At 35.6% G+C, this 19,847-nt stretch overlaps 1 protein-coding gene across 1 annotated transcript; it reads left to right on the top strand.

Moving 5' to 3' along the window:
* Window positions 1-19,077: 19,077 nt before the first annotated feature.
* K441DRAFT_571117 (uncharacterized protein) lies at window positions 19,078-19,287 on the top strand (the record flags this gene model as incomplete). The annotated part of the gene is made up of 1 exon (XM_067643962.1): window positions 19,078-19,287. A coding segment is annotated over one exon (210 nt), but the record flags the coding sequence as incomplete, so codon positions are not given.
* Between the last annotated feature and the right edge of the window lie 560 nt (window positions 19,288-19,847).

Here is a 19,847-nt window from a genome sequence, read left to right as displayed (position 1 = left end):
TATTATAATAGTAAACTATTCTAAAAACTTTATATACCTGTTAACAATTATTAGGATAGTATTAGCAACCTCTTTAGTTCTTATCTTAGTAGGGGGTAAGCCTATAATAAAATCTATTATTAATTTTAATATAGGTCCCTGTGGAATAGAAAGTACTAATAACTTGCTATATAGGTAATACCTAGATATCTATATCCTTTAGTATATATTATACCTCAATATATAGTCCTTAACCTCTTTAGACATTCTATCCTAAAAGTATTTCCTTTAAACGGCCTTAAGGGTTTTATTAGCACCGTAGTAACCCTTAAAAGGGTCGTTATAAAAGACCTTTAAATTTTTATCTTAAATCGCTTAGTCCTTTAGGATATATATAGCACCCTTAAAGCGCAATAAACCCTTTTAGTCTTGCTACTATAGCTTCTTAGTAACTCTAGCTAAGTTAGTCTCTACTATATCTTTCTACCTCTCCCTAGAGGCAAAGGCATCCCTTTATTAAGCTTAAAGAAGAAGATCTAGAAAGGTTTTATGTAGATTACTCGCTTTTATTTCGCCTGCCGCTATTATAAACTTAAGGCATAGCATAAAATGTTTTAAACTATTAGTGCTAGTAGATTCTCCTACCATTATATAGTGTGCTATACTATAGATAAGTATCTTGCCTATCCCCTTTAGATCTAAAAACTTATAGCTAATACGCCGTTAAGTTAAAGGTGCCGTAACACCTTTAGCATATCCTATAGAATTCTCGCTAATTCTAGGGTACGCTAACTTTATAACGTTTGCTTGGTCTATAACCTAGTCTATAACTATATCCTACGGCTCTATAATTATATTGCTTCGTAGCTATATTGCTAGGACCTCTACCCTACTACGAAATTCTATAATTTTAGGGAAAGAGTCTTCTTTTTTTTAAGTAAATTTTGCAATATAGGGATTATTTCCCCTATGCTATTCTAGATCCTCCCTATCTTATAATCTGGACGTCTTAATAACCTATTAGTAGGATTTATTTTTCCTAGGCGGTATATAATTTTAAAGTTATACTGTAATAGTATCTCTACCTATCTCACTTATTAACTGCTTAACATCTTTATAGTTATAAAGTATTCTAGGTTATTATAGTCTATAAGAACTTTAATGGAATAATTACTTCCTATATAATAATGTTGCTAATACTTTATTACTACTATTATTATAAGTAGCTCCTAGTTATATATTATATAACACTACTCTATAGGGGTTATTTTCCTTAACTAAAACGCCATAGGATGCTATTCTCCGTCTTTTAATTAAGATATAATTACCCCTAGGGTAAAGCCGGATATATCTATTTTAAAGTATATATATAGCTCCTAGTAGAAGTATATTAGGATAGGCGCCAACATAAATAAATCCTTTAACCAGTCTATTGCCTACTTAGTAGCTTCCCTAAATATAAAGGGTCCTAACTTCTTGCTATTCTTAGATCCTTTTAGTAGATTAGTAATTAGGAGTATTACTTATAAATAGTAAATAATAAACCTTTAGTAGAAGTTCGCCGTACCTAAGAAAACCTATACTTCTTTAAATATTATAGGGTATAGCTATTCCCTAATAGCGTCTACTTGGCTTTTCTCTATTAATACTCCATTAACGCTAATAATAAAGCCTAGAAAATTAATACTAGTAATATAAAATAAGCATTTTTTTAGGTTTATATAGAGCTTATATTCCCATAGTTTTTTAAGTACTATTTACACATAGTGCGTATATACTTCGTAGTTATTAGGGTAGACTATAATATTATTAAGATAAACTATATATATTATATCTAATAGGCCTAATAATACCTTATTAATATAGGCCTAAAATATTACCAGTATGTTAGTAAGCCTAAATAGTATTACTAGGTACTTAAAGTAGCTATACCGTGTTTAAAACGCTGTTTTCTACTTATCGCTAGCTTTAATCCAGATTTAATAGTATATATCTTTTAGATATAGTTTTATAAATATTTTTACGCCCAACAGCCTATTAATAAGCTCCCCTATTAAGGGTAGCAGGTAGCAATTCTTTATAGTAATCCTATTAAGCGCCTAATAGTTAATATAAAGGCAAAGGGTCCTGTCCTTCTTTAGTATAAATATAATCGGTACCCCTACTAGGCTTATAAAGGGCTAAATCTATCCTTTCTAAAGATTATCTACTATATACTAACGTAATACGGCTAGCTCGTTTTCTAATAAGTTATATAGTAGTCCAAAAGGAGGTTACTTATCCCCTATATCTATCTTATACTTAACTAACATAGAGTTAAGTAAAGTTTATATAGCCTCTTTATTAGAAACCTCTTCTAGGTCTATATATTTTTGCAGAATCTCTAGTTCCTTAACTATATATAGCCGGATATCCAAAAATAAATACCCTATATCTTTATTCTTAGGGTTAAAAGTGGCATATATAATATATACCCACCCTTCTTCTTATATATAGCTTAGGAAAGTCTCTTAATCCTTAACTATAATGCGTAATTAAGACTTCCGGTATTAATACGAGGCTAAAGGCCAATTAATATCTAGGTTAACTTAGCGAAGCTATAGGTATCCTAAAACAAGGTTATACCCCTTAATTTCTGCGGCGTAGAAGCGTATCTCCTACATATCCTATAGACCGTCGCGGTCCTAGCTAGCAACGGGAAATATCTATTCCCTATAGCACGGAATCCAGCGGCCTTTAATACTTTAAACGGTGCGTACCTATAAGCCGCTAAGGTCTAAATCTAAATCTTTTACTAGTAATTAAGAAATAAACCCTATACTCGCGCTACTGTCTATAAGGTAGTCTCTCGTTGCCTATTTATTATTAACTTAAATAGAGATAGAAATAACTATACAGCAGTTTACTCCCTTCTTCTCTTACTAGCCTAGTATAAGGGAGTAAAGATCTACTAGGCTGTCTCTTTTCCCAATTAGGCCGACTTTTACTTCTTCTACTAGCAGAAACGGCTTATGTAGCCCTTTTTACCATAGTTATAATAGGTATATATCTCCCGGTTCCCCTTTTATAGATTAGGTCTTTACCTATTATTATTTTAGGGTTAATTAGCGTTACTCTAGGGCTATAAGGCCTACTTATATTATCCTTCTATAAAGCAATTAGGTTGGAATCTACCCCTATTATTAAAGCTAGGTTTAGTCCTACGCTCTTTATTATTAGCGTCTTATTCCTTTTACTTACCTAGATAGTCTCTTTTAGCATTCTTAATCTAAGTAGCTTTAGAGATAAGCTTTTCTTAAGAGGTAGGAATTTCACCCTTCTTTTATATAGCCTGTTAAATCTTAGGTTATAGCTTAGCAAGTAGCTAGTAAAGTTATATAGTATTATCCTATAAATCTAAGTAAGGTATATTATCTTCTAGTTCTTCTAAGTAATTTATAAACTAGACCACAGTCTAACTATCCCACTATTTAGCGTTATAGTATTACTAGTTATAGTCCATCCCTTAATTAGTAGGGTCTTAAACCTAATTAACTAACTAGGTTCTAAGTTCGCTAAATTTAAGGGGTATAGTAAGTTTCTTCTTATAGCGTGTTTATAAACTCTTAACGGTACTATTAGGAAGGTAGAAGTAATTAATATCTAATTATACTTATTAGAGTAATATTTTAGATCTAGCTAAAACTTAGTTTTATATTAACAGATAAAAATAATTATAGTTTTAGAGACTATTACCATTATACTTATTAGGTTCCTTTATATAGAATTTAGGTTTTTCTAACATTACAGCATAGTATAGCGTTACCCCTTTAAGTCCGCTTTATGTCTAGGGTATCTATACTTCTCTTAACTGTCCTTATAATTATTCTTAGTAGTCCTAATATACTTATCTTAATTATATTTCTAACTCTTTTGTTTTTTTATAGGGTCTCGTATAGTAACCTCTCTAATAATTCCCTAGCGGTAATTATTTCTAAGGGTTTTATAAAGTTAGACGGACTAGCCGTGGCTTCCTAGTCTACTTTTTTTATAAGTAGAGGGAATGCGCTCCTCTAAGGAGACTCTCTAAGCCTCCTACAGTAAGGGCGTTGCTTTATAGGGTATAGGAGTATAGTCCGTCATTATTAATTAATAGCTATACGTTCCTAACAGATTATAAGTAATTAGAATTATAAGAGGCTAGCCTAACCAGAACGTATAATTATCTAATTAATAGTATTACTAGTAAGTAAAAGGTAAGTCAAAGGTATGTTAAAGGTAAGTAGAAGGTAGAATAAGTTTTTATATATTAAAGGACAAATGCTTCTAATTACTTCTATTTAAAGACTAATCGCTAGTTCTTCTCTAAAGGGGAACTAGCTTCCTATATATTCCTTCTAAAACGCTAGTAAAACCTTTTACCCCTAACCTATTTAACTGTGTCTTCTAGAATATAGATAGGATATAAATAAAACCTCTTACTGTCTTATCGGATATATACCTCCTAGGGGATTCCGTTATAGAGTTATATTAATTATATATTTAAATTTAATTACTATAAGATATATCTTTAGAAAAATAATATTTATAAAGTTATTAAATAATTATAAGTAGGTATTTATTATACAGATAATATTTGCCCTTAGCTAGTTAATTTATTTTAAAGGAAAATACCTATAATTAATATAAATATACTAAGGTAAAGTGCTTATTAAATATATATAACTATTCGGATCACGGTAGGGGGGTTTTGGTCTCAATTGATTTCTTCTCTCTCTTTCGCAGAGGATCGTAAGGATCGCGGTGCCTAAATAGGGGGGGCTGAGGTCGGACTATCTATCGGGCCGTAGGTGGTCAGGTGACCTACGCTACGCTATGCGGCCCCTGCCGCATACGCTCTGCGCGTAATACTATTTACAACCTCTACTTATACAGACAATAACCTTAAATAATAGTTAAATAGCTAATTTTAATATACTTGGGCAATTTATTACCTTTTTTATACCTAAAACTGAGTTATTTAGTAATAAACCTTAATTATATTTCCTTAATAGCTATATAAGCCATTATATAGTTATTTTTTTTAATTAAAACGTAAATTATACAATATATGGCTCATTTATTATTGCTTTATTTAATATTATAGCCCTTAAATCTATTTTATTTCTTCTCTATTAAATTAAAATATTTTAAGTAAATTATAAAGTATATATATCTTAATAATATAGCTCTAATTAAGAAGTAGTATTTTATTAAGTATTACTATAAGACCTAAAATAAGGCCTTATAATAAAGATAATTAAATTTAGGTAGTATATCTTTAGTATTTATTTATAACATCTATATAAAGGCTATAAATCTTTTTAGGTTAAAAATAGAGCTTTAATAAAGGGGTTAAGCTTTAAATAAGCCAATAGTAATTAATTTAATATTATAACTACCCTAAAGGAGATATATAATATATATTTAATAGCTTAAGGCCTTTATAATAAGTATATACTTAATTAAAAGACTAAGTTACTTTTATAAAAAAGAAGTTAATAACTTTAGAGAGTTATTATAAAGGCTATATATATAGACGCTTAAATATATAGCTTATAATTGCAACTTAAAGACCTTAAAAGTCCAAAATTTTATAAATAGATAACAGTAGGTCTAAATATAATATTAAAATATATAGATTTAATTAACTAAGTGTTAGGACTAAGTCCAACCCACTTGACCAAGCAAGCACCAAAAAGGTAGCAGCAGTGTCTCGCGACTAGATAGACTGCCGGTTGGAATGTCTTATAAACTCTCCAGCCTATACCGTAGGTATAGGTAGCGTATCGCATAACACTAAGTAATAGAAAAGAAAGAGGGAAAAAAGACTAAAATAAGGGTAAAGGAGCTAAAGTCGAAGCCTTAAAATGCGCTAGATAGAAAGCCTAAAGCCGATATACTAAATAGTATATAGGGGCAAATAATTAATTTGATTTGGTTAAGTGTAAATAGCTTCCAAAGTGGTGTAGCCGATTTAGTACATCGGCAAAATATAGTACCCTACCAATGGCCTCAATGGTTAGTAGTTGACGCAATTGGCGCGCAGTTAAGGGCATTTAGTAACTCGACCGACTAGCCTATGTCGTGTTTTTTTAACACGCAACCTGCCAGCAATCTGCGCATTTAGCAACCACAATTATATTTACCTCTTTTATACTAATAGNATATTTTAAATAAATAAAAGTGTTGGAATGTATATATCAGAATGTCTGGACAGAGGTTACGTGGTCACGTGTCGCTGATTGGTCACCCTTATGGTGACTCATCAGCCCCCTACTTAAGCACTGCGATCCTTACGATCCTCTGCTTTTGATACCTATTTTGCAAACCATCAGAACAAGAGTATACTCTTAATAGGCCACCCCCCTGTGAAACCGATATTGATCAATGGTTAACCTCATAGGTTATACCGTAGATTGACAAGGTCTTTTCAGAAGAGATAAGGCCTCTGCGACTTCCTTATACGAACTTACGGAACTACCTTATGCTAAGGAATATCAGATATTTTCTTTCCTCCTTACACAAGCAAAGAATATAAAAGATATTTAAGGAATTAACAGCCTCACCCGCCCTTAATTCTACGTCTATTACGCTTACCGCAAGCTTGCCACCTTTACTTCCTTACACGAACACGAAGAAGACCACGCGTTCCTCGACTACCCCTTACTTCCTGCGCAACTACCTCCTACTCTTGCGCAACGTTAAACTTCGACTTCTTTACTGAACCTATTAAAAACTACGTTAATAGCGCGCCCCAAACGCCAGCGTACCCCCCCCCCCCCTTACCCGCGACCTACGAACCTTACACAAGATGCAAGCCTCCGAAGTCGACAATTATATTAAGCGGCAGATACAAGCGCTTAAGGGTGCTTTATGAGATAATATTTGGAAGAGATTTTAAGAAGGATTTAAGGGATATACTGTTAATACGTTCAAGTTAGCTCACCAAGTTACTCTACGAGATCTCCGCAACCTTCTGGTTAGCTATAGAGTACCTGTCAATACACTAAGGAGAGGTCTCTCTTGCGCAGACGCTTTACAAGCTTGCCTAGAGAAGAAACTGCTAAAGGAACTTACCTTACCTCCAAAGCCTTAGCCTCTAAATTAAGCACTTCTAAATTCTTATTAAGCTTCCCTATAATCTCAATACGTTTAGCCACGGCCTTAACCCCTAAATCCTCTAGGAACGCTAGAAGATTAGATGCGTATGGGTCTGCCTATCCCACCTTCTCTACAACCTCCGAATACAGACGTATACGGCCGACCTTTGTAACAACCTCAATACTCGTAACTTCAACCGCAATATTGAGTTTCCCCGCAATCTCAATACTCGATTCAACCTCCCTTCATTCAGCCTCAAGTTCAGCCTTAAATTTAGCCTTAAGTTTAGCCTCGAGTTCAGCCTCAAGCCTCTTAACAATCAGTTTAATACGACGACAACGATAACTGGTCTTAGCCCTTAAACAAATAAGAGCAATAAGAGACTTCTAAGAGCTGCGAACAGCCTGATTTTAGCTACGAAGTTAACAACAAGGACGATAGCCAATCAGAAGGCGAGGATTGGGATGACGATGACTATAGTAATAATTATGGCGATGACGACTACAAATGAGCCAAATGTCACGATAGGAGGAGATAATGCTTGGCAGTGCCTAAGATATAGGGGAGCATAGGTTGCATAAGGATTTTGCATATAAATGGATGTCGCAGCTTTGCCTGGACATGCCTTTGCATAAAGAAAGAACTGCCAGTGTTGGAATGTATATATTAGAATGTCTGGACAGAGGTTACGTGGTCACGTGTCGCTGATTAGTCACCCTTATGGTGACTTATCAGCCCCCTACTTAAGCACTGCGATCCTTACGATCCTCTGCTTTTGATACCTATTTTGCAAACCATCAGAACAAGAGTATACTCTTAATAGGCCACCCCCCTGTGAAACCGACAAAAAGCTACTTTAAAGCTATTTATAAGGCTAGTAAAATAAATATTATTTTAGATAATTTAATATAATATAGCGATGGTTCTCTTCTACCTATCTACCTATTGACTTACCTACCTGCCTGCATCGCCTACCTATCTGCATTGCCCACCTATCTGCATTGCCTGCCTGTCTACATTACCCACCTATCTGCATTAACTACCCTGTCTACATTGCCTACCTATCTGCATTGCCTACCTGTCTGTATCGCCTACCTATTTACATCTACCTACCTGTCTATATCTGCCTACCCGTTAGCATCTACCTACCTATCTACATCTACTTACCTGTCTGCATCTACTTACCTATCTATATCTGCCTACCTATCTGCATCTGCCTACCTGTCGCATCTACCTACCCGCAGCATCTCCCTATTTGTGCTACTTATCTGTACTATTTTGATTCGGATCGATCAATCGAATCGTTTATAGTGTTCGCTGGCTAGTCGTTATCGTCTAGCTCTGGCGACGGTCGTCTAGTTCTGGCAACGGTCATCTGGTTCTAGCGACGGTCGTCTAGTTCTAGCGACGGTCGTCTAGTCTGGTAACAGTGGTCTAGTTCTAGCGACGGTCGTCCAGTTCTGGCGACGGTCCTCTCCTACCTGCCTGCCTACCTACCCTACCTACCTACCTACCTCCTACCTGCCTGCCTGTGTCAGTGTATGTTTTAATTTGGGGGAGTCGGGCCCGATTGAAAGGCCTAATTACATTCAAACGGTGGTCGTCTTAGAGTGCCTCCCTAGGAGGCCTTGATTTAATTCGGTGACAGGCCAATATTAAAGCTCTGGTTCAATTCGATCGATTAATTAATTGAATCATTCGTGGTGTTGCTGGCTGGTTATTCAAACGTCGTCGTCTAGTTCTGGCAACGGTCGTCTAGTTCTGGCGACAGTCGTCTAGTCCTGGCGACGGTCGTCTAGTTTCTGGCGACGGTCCTCTACTGGCTGCTGTTCTGGTGCCTCCCTAGGAGGGAAGAATGTAAGGAAGGAAGGGTAAAAATAAGTGGTACAGGGTAGAGGCACGTGTAGAGGCTATCGGTAATATAGCGGGGACCGAGGCAGAGCTTCGGGTAGAGCTCTATACGCAGAGCTTCGCGCAGAGCCTCGTGCAGAGCCTCTACATAGAGCTTCGTATAGAGCCTCGTGCAGAGCCTCTGTACGTAGAGCTTCGTGTAGAGCTTCGTGCAGAGCCTCTGTACGCAGAGCTTCGTGTAGAGCCTCATGCAGAGCCTCATGCAGAGCCTCGTGCAGAGCCTCGTGCAGAGCTTCGTGCAGAGCTTCGTGCAGAGCTTCGTGCAGAGCTTCGTGCAGAGCTTCGTGCAGAGCTTCGTGCAGAGCTTCGTGCAGAGCTTCGTGCAGAGCTTCGTGCAGAGCTTCGTGTAGAGCTTCATGCAGAGCCTCTACGTAGAGCTTCGTATAGAGCCTCGTGCAGAGCCTCTATACGTAGAGCTTCGTGTAGAGCTTTGTGTAGAGCCTCTAAGTAATAAGACAATATAAGATTGTATAAGATTATATATATTTACGTAATTGGCATATAACTTTACCTTAATTGCATGTCAAAGAAATATATAGTTACCTTTTAAAGTTGCTAAGTAGGTTAACTGCGTGTTAAGAAATATATAGTTAGCTTTTAAAGTTGTCAAATAGGTTAATTGCGTGTTAAGTTGGCTAAATTGCATGTTAAGTAGGTTAACTGCGTGTTAAGTTAGTTAAATTATATGTCAAGTTGGTCAATTGCGTGTCAAGTTGGTCAATTACGTGTTGAGTTGGTTAAATTGCATATTAATTACGCGAAACGCGAAAACCAAAGTCTACTTAAATCTCATCCTGCGAATATTTTCCCGATGTAGGGTAACCGAGTTTAGGGAGTAACTAAGTTTAGGGGGTAACCAAGTTCTAGGGGTCTGAGCTTATATAAGATTATATAAAATTATTTTAATCCTAATAAATATTTAAAAGTATTAAAAGCTAGTATATTATAGGCTAAGAAAATAGTAAAAAACTATTTATATAATTAGTATATAACTTAAAAATAATATATTATATTACCTTAATTGCATATTAAGGAATATATAGTTAACATTTAGGGTTATTAAGTTGGTCAACTGCGTGTTAAGTTAGTTAATTGTATATTAATTACGTAAAACGCGCCAAACAATCCCTACTTAAATCTTGGCCTATAAACATTTTCCTAATAATATAGCTTTAAATTAATTATCCCTAGTAATTAGAACGGTCGTTACATATAGCTATAGGCGTTTACTACAATTACTATATATAGTTAGTAGTAATTAAGCGAAATTAGATACGTATAGCGAATTTAAATTTTGCTATAGCTGTAGCTAAAATATAAGCGGCCAGCCAGATTCTAGGCGGTTAGCCTTTTTAATTTAGTTAGCTAAGTCCTAAGCGGCTAGCCTTATTCTAAACAGCTAGCTAACCCAAGCGGCTAGCTAAGTATTTACGGTACCTTAGGCACGGCTAGCCGAATCCTATCTATAGGAGTCTCTTCTAATTACCGTCCTAATTTATATATACTAGGTCGGCCTACCTACTAAGATTTGGGTAGGTTTCCTAAGTTAGGCTTATAGTACGCTAGGTCTAACTAGAAAGATTTCTAGATAAAATATTTTCTATATTTTAAAGATCCTAATTTAGCTCCTTAATATTATATAAAAAAAACCTTAATTTTTTATATTTTTTAATACTAGGCTAACCTAGATATAAATATACTATTAGCTTTGCTCTGTTATCGTATTAGCCTTAATTACTTAACTTAGTCGATTTAGATAGATCATTTAGATCTACACTATTATTTTAATCGTCGGCACTAGGCGATTAACGCTCTACGGTGTTTTTTTTTGTTTTTGGTCTTGGGAATAGCTAAAAAAAATTGAAATGGATGACCAATGCAGGGATTACCTGCAATCTCTTGATTCGTAGTCAACTTGCTCGAGTTAGTGCGGAACAAGGCGGGGTAAGGTGAGAAACATACGCGCCTTGCCATTGGGCCAATTGGCCTGTAATCTGCTTATCTACTGTCTTTTTTAAAATATATTCCATCTTATTTTTTCCCACAGCATTTAGATAGAGGAGCTTTATAAGGGGTGGTCCTATAAGGACTTATAAGGGTATAAGGGATCGGATAGATTTAATAACTAATCCTTAAAGAGATTATATCTCCCTCTTCTGCGCTAAAGACTTTGCTTTTGGCTAAATCTTGACGCTACGCAAGGGGATCACGTGCGTTCCGTTCACAGCACGCTTTCACCTTACAACTATCTTCCCTCTCTCTATAGTTCGCCCTTTAACCTAGATAAATATAAATTTAAGGCCTTGGTAGTAAGAGCAAATAGGAGAGATATAGTATATTTGACGCCTGTGTCAACATATATATTTAGCTGCGGCTCCTTCCCTATTCTCCTCTTATATTTTAAGCCTTTGAGTGTAAGGGATATTTTATCCCTTACTCGGGCTTGCAGCCCTCCTGTCCTCCTTATCGGTTCGTCTCTCTCTCTCCCTTCAGGCTATTGCCTACCCTTATTATCATATCGTTCTCTTCCATCGACTCTCCTGTAACTCATGCTCGGCTTGCCTGCTCCCTACCGTTCCCCTAGGCGAATAGCCTCAATTAAGTTTTAGCGCCGCTAACACCAGTAAATACGATATGTATTACAACGGACAACCTCGAATCGCCAATGGAGTACGTGCGCCTCGCCTTTCTAAGCTATTCCGTTCTTGTGTCACTTACGCCAATGCAGGCTTTGCTCCTCAGCAGTTTAACAGTGCCGAGACGAGTTGTTTCGTACGATTGGAGGCGCAGACGTAACCGAAGACCACTTTTATAGGGATAGAGCTCCTCACAGTTAACCATATCAGGACGTATTTAGTGACTTTTTAAGGAAGGAGGTACGCGCAAGTGGTTTACCTACCTTATATCTTGTTTATAGATCAGGCCTTTTTAGAGGGGATGCTTAGCTAGGGGTTCTAAAAGTAAAGCGGTTTATCTAAGTTCCGGGAAATAATTAGATAAGTGATTAGACGGTGCACAACGTCAGAGCGGTAAAGCTAGCCAAAAGCTAGTAGGAAGGAATGATACTTAAATTAGACTGGTATAAAGGGAGTCACTTAGTTATAACTGGTATAAAAAATAGACTGGTACATTTTTGGTGTTGGATTAGACTAGTACGAAGAGTTTACTAGTAGAAAGCGTGGATTAATAATACGTTATTAGAAGGACAAGGACTAGTACTGCGAACCTACCAGTAAAAAAAGTGTACTAGTATGTAAGACTAGTAGTTTCGTACCAGTCTAAAAATTGTACCGTTTTATATACCGTTTACACTTACGTACCAATACATTCTACACGCCAGTCTATATTATATTCTAGTTTAATAACTTCTAAAGATAGCAATAGAGCTATAAATGATTCTTTCCATAAATATAGGCTCTAACGACGATAAGACTAAAAATAATCCGCTCTAAATTAAGATTAAGGTTGAGAGCGGGGTAATCATACTTAGAAAAAATACACTATATTACAATCTAGTATTTAGCATAAGCGGCAAACACTAGAGTATCTGCGTTGCTGCTTACGCTAATCTAGTTATAGGTTAGTAGTGGATAATACGGGCTATTGCGAGGTATTAGAGGTCCGGGTTAAGCTTAACATAACCTTAGGTTATGCACGACCCCCTAAGGTCGGCGACATATCGTCCAAATATCACCCCCCCCCTTGGGTAGTAGCCCCTACTTTTCAGACGCGTCTTTAAGGCCTAGGTTAGTACTAGGTTAGTATAGAGGGCCTCTGCGCGCCTTTAACCTCACCGTCGCCTCAATAATCTATTTTCCAACCCTCTCCTACTCTTATGCCCGCGATAGCTTGTACAGGGCTTTAGATTTTATATAGAAAGGCCTTTTATAATTCTAATTGTATAATATAGAGCCCTCTTCTTCTTCTCCTTTAATATTTATGCGTTTAGTGGCTTTATTTACCCGCGCCGCGCTTACGCGTCTCCCCCTTACCTTTTACGGATATAGAGTCTTTTAAAACCTTTACCGCACATACAACCTTACCAAAAGGTAGCGCCGCACCTCGAAACTTACGCATATCCATCTTTCTACCAAAAACAACCGATTTTCCAACTTTTAAGACCAAATTTCTACTGCCTGGCGAGCTAGAGGTGGATCTACTTACCCTTTTACCCCCTTTCCTCGAGAGAAATCTTTTTAAAGGGGTGGTCCTAGCTTCTAAGCGAAGATAAGGATAGGAATACTAAAACCAAAATATAGACTTTTCCTAGGCTTTTCTTCTAATAAAGCAAAAGCCTAATAAAATAGGGGGTGTAGGTACTTTTCTATATCTCCTTTAGTTAGATTTTCCTTAGTAAGAAAAGGATTGCCTTTTTGGGCTTTTCTGCTAGTAAAAGCCTAATAAGTCCTTTTTTTCTAGTAGTTTTTTCTACTTCTAATAGAGAAGAAAATAACTACTATAGTCTTTTTACCTAGTTTTTCTACTACCTTTTACTCTAATTTCCCCAGAAGCTCTCTAGTAGGGTTAGTAAGGAAAAAGGATATAGAAGGATAGTAAAAACTAGGAAGGCTTTTTACCTAGTTTTTCACCTCTGCACTAGGAGATAAGAGACCTAAGGAGGTTATTATCTACTAAAAAAACTAAGAACCCCCCCCTATAAGCTATAAGCTATAAGCTATAAGCTATAAAATACAAAATGCTAAAGGTAAAGGCTTTTAAGCCTAAAACAAAGCCTCCTATAGAGATAAGCGATGACGAATTCTTATCTACCTCTTCTACCTATTCTTCTCTATCTTCTTTATGCTCATTTAGGAAAGATAAAGATACAGAAGAAGTAGATAAGCCGTCTCTAGCTTATATAAAGAACCAAAAAAAAAGAAAAAGAAACCACTTCCTATTATCTCCTAAAAAAGATAGCTAAGACATAAAAAGAAACCTAGTAAAAATGAGGTCCTCTAGGGCTACTTTATACTTCCCCCCTCCTTTAAAACAATTCCTATAAAAGGCCCTAGAAAGCCTAACTTAGGCCTATTTAAGGCTAGAAGGAGAAAGTAAGGAGCAAGTTAAATATATTAGGGACGATATACAAAGAATTATAGTAGGAGAAAATCCTTCTATAAAAGAAACAGAAAAGAAAAAACAGGAGACAGATATCCTAAAAGGACTAGTAGAAGAAGTAAGAGCCCTCTATAAGGAGGTAGCCCCTAAAACCTACGCAGAAAAGTTAAAGAAGGGCCTCTCTTCTTCTACTTACTCTTCTTCGTCGTTATCTCCCCCTTCTTCTACTACCTCGTCTTCTTCTTTACCCCCTACCTCCTTAATTCCCCCTACTAGTAAGGCAGCTAGTAGCACAACCAGTTCTATAAGCCCTATCTCTACTAAAGGGAAAAAGAAGCAGCTATAAGAAAGAGAATTAGTCTTAGTCACAGACCAAAAGGACCAGCCTCTAGATATCTTCTCTATACAAAATACAATTAATTAACGATTTATATCCAAATTGCAAATAGAGAAGCCAGTTATAGCTTCTATAGCGAGAACTAGAGAAAAGTAGAATATTCTCCTTATAATAACAGAGGAATATAACGCAGACTTTCTAGTTAAATATAAAGAAGTCTGGTCTAGCTGCTTCTCCTTTAAGAGAGAACAAAAACTAGAGCCCTAGGCTTAAATAGTAGCTTATAGCGTCCCTACCCCCCCTTTTATAGGAGAAGGAGGCTCTAAACTTCTAAAGGAAGAAATAGAGACCTTTAACCCTATTAGGATATAGGGACAACCTAAATAGATCTCTTTTAGGGTAAAGAGATATAATCCACAAACAAGGTTCGGCTCTATAGTATTCGCTATAGAAAATAAGGAGAAAAGACAGGAAATCCTTAAATAGAAGGAAATCCTAATTGCAGGGGTAGCTACTAAAGTAGTTAAATACCTAGAAGTCTCTCCTACTACACAGTATATAAGCTGCCAAAAATTTGGCTATATAGGAGATAGATGCTCTACTAGGGCCTGTCGATTTTATATAGTAGCACATCTATCTAAGGACTACTCCTATTCCATTTATAATATAATAGGAAGACCTTACGAGCATACTACCCCTCTTTACAGTAATTGTAAAAAAAAAAACACTTTGCTAATAGCAAAGACTGCGAGTCTCTTAAAGCAGCTAAACTAGTATATTAATAAGTATAAGCTTAGAAGGTTCTATACAGGAATAAGAAGATATTTCCCTAGTTTTTAAAGCTAGAGGAGAAGTCTCCTTTATACAGCGTAATGTAGGAAAAAGATAAAAAGCACAGCAAACCCTACTAAAAATAGGATTTAGAAGAAAAATAGATATTATCCTAGTACAAGAACCTAGTACCTAGAAAGACAGATAAAAAAGATCCTACTTCTCTATTCCGCATCCTGTATTTAACCTTATTCTCCTTAGCAATTTAGCTATTCACCCTAGGGTAGCTATCTATATAAGGAAAACTAGTTCTAGCTTTCTATAATATAGAAATAGGGAGGATATCTGCAAAGATACAGATACTATAGCATTAGAAATCTATGGCCAATTTAAAAGATTTCTATTACTTAATATCTACAATAAGAGACAACTAGACGAGAACTCTAGAACCCAAAGAAATAGTATAACTACTATCTCTAGAGCTATTCTAGAACTAGAACTGGATCTCCCCTTTATATTAATAGGAGACTATAATTTATATTATACATAGTGGAACGCATCGGCTAGAAATCCAACTAAAGAGGCTAAAGAATTAGTAGGCTGGCTAGATACATACAACTACCAACTACTAAATTTAGATAAATAAGAAGGGACCTTTTATAGATCTAATATAAGGGAAATGTCTATTATAGACCTAGCCTTCTACTTAGGAAACTTCTAAGAAAATACTTAAATTATTGGACTATAATAGAAGAAACAGGATCTAACCACAAAACTATAGCCTTCTCCCTATTTACTAGAGAGACGTAAAGATACCTAAACCCTCTTTAAGAAACTCCTTTCTCTATAAAAAAAAGCAAACTAGGAGCTCTTCTCTACTTCTCTAGTAGAGTAAGTTTAAGAACTAGAACTAGAAGCAAAGGTTCTAGTACTAGAGGAACTAGTAGGAGAAAACCCCTATATAGAGACAGGAGAAAGGGGCCCTCTAGCCTCCCTAGAGGATTTATATAGAACTAGGGATAGGAGCTTAAGTACACTAGTAGACAACCTAATAGGAGATCTTACTAGCTGTATAAAGCTAGCAGCAAAGAAAGCTATCCCTAAATCTAGAACCTGCGAATTCTCTAAACTATAGTGGAATAAAGAGCTCCTACAGAAAAGACAAAAAATAGCAAAACTAGAAAGACTTTAAGAGGAATAACCTACTAGAAGCTCTAAACTAGAAGCCTATAAAGAAACTAAAAATCAATACTTCTACATAATAAGAGAAGCTAAAACTAGCTGCTGGAATAGCTTCCTAGAAAAAGCATAAGGAAAAGAGATCTTTACTACCCTAAAATATACAAAGGATAAAACATTGCGAACAATTCCTAGTCTAAAGTATAGTAAAGATGGGACTATAAGACTAGTAAAAAGCTTTGACGATTAGTATAAAGCTTTTATAACTACTTTATTTCCTAAACCCCCCCTTCTACTAGCCCTATAAAGTGGAAGGACTATACTATAAACAGTAAATAGGAATAGCTAAAATTGGAAAGAATAGAAGTTAAATAGGCAATCTTCTCTAGCTCTAACAAAAAGGCCCTAGGGCTAGATAAAATATCCTTCGCAATTCTATAAAAGGCCCACCCTATTATAGAAGATCTTCTATATAGAATCTACCGGATTTTATTTAGCCTAGGCTATTAACTAAAAGCCTAGAGAGAAGCTTAAGGGGTTATCCTCCCTAAAGCAAATAAAAGGGACTACTCTTTACCAAAGTCCTATAGACCTATCTCCTTATTAAACTGCCTAGGAAAAACCCTAGAGAAGATCTTCGCTACTAGATTAGGATATCTAGCTAATACCACTAGCTTACTTTAAGATTCGTAACTAGGAGGAAGAAGACAGCAGTCCGCAATAAACGCAGTCCTACTACTTCTAAATAATATCCAATCTAAAAATAGTAGAAAAAAAAATCTAGATAAAGAATAGCTACTACGTTATTCCTAGACGTAAAAGGGGCCTTTAACTATGTCTCTAAAAACCAGCTTTTATCTATCTGTAAGGAACTAGGACTACCTATAGCGTTTATATAATGGGTAGCTACCTTCCTTAGCAATAGAAAGCTATAACTTTCCTTTAATAAGTAAATATAAGAAAAAGTAGAACTAGAAATAGGGATACCACAGGGATCGCCTATATCCCCTATTTTATTTCTACTATATATACGTAATATCTACAGCATATAGACAGAAGGAGCCTATTCTCTTAGCTATATAGACGATTTTGTAATTATGGTTACTTTAAATTCAGCCAAATCTAATTGCAAAAAGCTAGAGAGAATAGCGCTAGAGCTAATGTCTAAAGCCAAAGAAGCTGCTATTAGTTTTAACGTTAGCAAAACAGAGCTTATACACTTCTATAGTAAACGTACCACTATAGAAGAAGGGTTAAAGCTAAGAGACGTAGAAATATCCCCTAAACCCCTAGTTAGGTAGTTAGGGGTATTCCTAGACTTTAAGCTTACTTTTAAACAATATATAGAAATACAAATCTCTAAAGCAAAGGCAGCCTTCTATTTAATTAGAAGACTAGGTAATATATAAAGAGGTCTATCTCTATAAGCCCTACGACAGCTTTATATAGCTTGCGTTACTACTATAGTAGACTATAGAGTACAATGCTAGTGGAAAAGTAAATCTAGAGACTACCTACTAGATAGGTACCAATCTCTATAAAATAAGGCTCTAAAACTAGTTCTAGGAGCGTTTAGAGGATCTCCTAGCTAAGATATAGAGATTAAAGCCTCCATTCCTCCTCCTAGGATTAGATTTAAAAAGCTTTGTAATAACTACGCAATAAGAATCCTAAAATTTAAGGAAAACTACGCAATTAAGAAGGTCTATATAAAAGAGATTAACAAAGATAGGGATGAATTAGCAGCTAGTTCTAGCTCTAGTTCTAGCCCTAAAAACTCTACTATAAAGCACCTCTTACAGCTAAAGACACAGCTACTATCTCTAGCCTTTAGAGTTTAGCAGCTAATTTAAAACTAGAAAATAGAGAAAATCTCTCTAAATTGGCAAAAACCATGGTCTCCTCCTATTCCCGCATCCTTTTCTATCTTAAAAGGTAGTAAGGAAGAAGCTGTATAAGAATATCTAAGACTAGTAGAAAATCTATAAGAATCCCTAGAGTGGGACTTAGTAGATTTATACTATACAGATGGCTCTAAAGACAATAAATTAAATATAGCTACTATATATAAAATAGGGGAGAGAAATAGGATTAAATATGCAATAAACTGGAATCTAGGACCCTATATAGAAATTATAAACATAGAGCTTTATATAGTCTATAGGGCCCTAAAGCACCTAAAACAATAAAGACTAGAAGAGAAACAAGTCTATATCTTTATAGATAGCCAAGCAGCTATTAGAAGATTATAGCTTAAATCTCTTATAGGGGGGCAAGAACTAGTCTTTAAAATTACGCAAAGCTATTCCTATTTAGCTAGTAAGGGGATCTTTATTAACTTTTACTGGGTTCCTAGCTATCTAGGAATCTATAAAAACGAAATAGCAAATAAGCTAGCTAAAAAGGGCCTTTCTAGAAGAAAACTATAATCTTTTTATACCTCCCTAGCCTATATAGGGAGAGTAGTAAGAGAAAAGATACTAGAACAGTGGAAAAATAACTAGCAGCAGAATAAGAATAAGGGAAAACACTATACTAGGATCTATAAAGGAAGCTATTCCTTTTCTCTTAAAGCCCCTAAGGATAAATATCCTAAAAGGCTACAATTAGCTTTCTTCCAGCTAAAGCTAGGAAAAGGCTATTTTAAATCCTTCTCTAAAGTAATAGGGGGGGAGGATAAAGACGGTAGATGTTTTAGGGAATATAGAGCACTATAAACCCCTAGGCACCTATTACTAGACTACAACCTATATAGAGAAGAAAGAAGAGAAATGCAAAAGAAACTAAGCTCTTCTCTCTTTCTAAAGAAGCTATTTTGTACACTAAAAGGAAAAGAGGCGCTTTTCCTATTTCTAAGCAGGACAGGTATTACGAACGCTTTAAGTACAATGTTACGACTACTTAGGGAAGAGTTGGAAGAAGCTAGTTAGTTAATTTAGGCACGGTCCAGAATAGAGCCGATAGAACTATGTGACGAGGAATAGTAACTGAGGTTATGTAGGGTGATCTGTATAATCTGTACGATTTATATAATCCGTAATAGAGCAGATAAAGCACGTGTATATTACGTATAAGAAGGATTTTATAGGAGTACGGTTGTATATTTAAAGGACCATAGTCCCTACCTAGATAGTTTCTTCCTTGTAGTGATTCTTAGAATACAATTAGAGTTAATTTATTGGGTAACTACTCCACTAGTTATTATTATATTATTAACTTTAACTTACTTTACCTACACACCTAGCCTAATAACGAGCCTATTATAGTACCTACTATAAGGTTTCGTTATATAATTACTACCTGGTTATAGTAATAAGTATAGAAAGTTAAACAATATGCTACCAAAAACAGCCACCACGATGCCATTAACGGCGGCAACTACTTCGAGATTAGGTAACGACACTAGTATAGTAGACACTAACTTATAGCAACCTATAACGGTCGGACAATTATAAGAGGTAATTGACTAGTTAATAGCTAATAATATAGT

The sequence above is a fragment of the Cenococcum geophilum genome, assembly GCF_001692895.1.
Source record: "Cenococcum geophilum 1.58 unplaced genomic scaffold K441scaffold_33, whole genome shotgun sequence".
In the NCBI taxonomy this organism is placed as follows: Eukaryota; Fungi; Ascomycota; class Dothideomycetes; order Gloniales; family Gloniaceae; genus Cenococcum; species Cenococcum geophilum.
The sequence above is the reverse complement of the archived record's forward strand: the minus strand, read 5'-3'. Positions and strand labels throughout refer to the sequence as shown.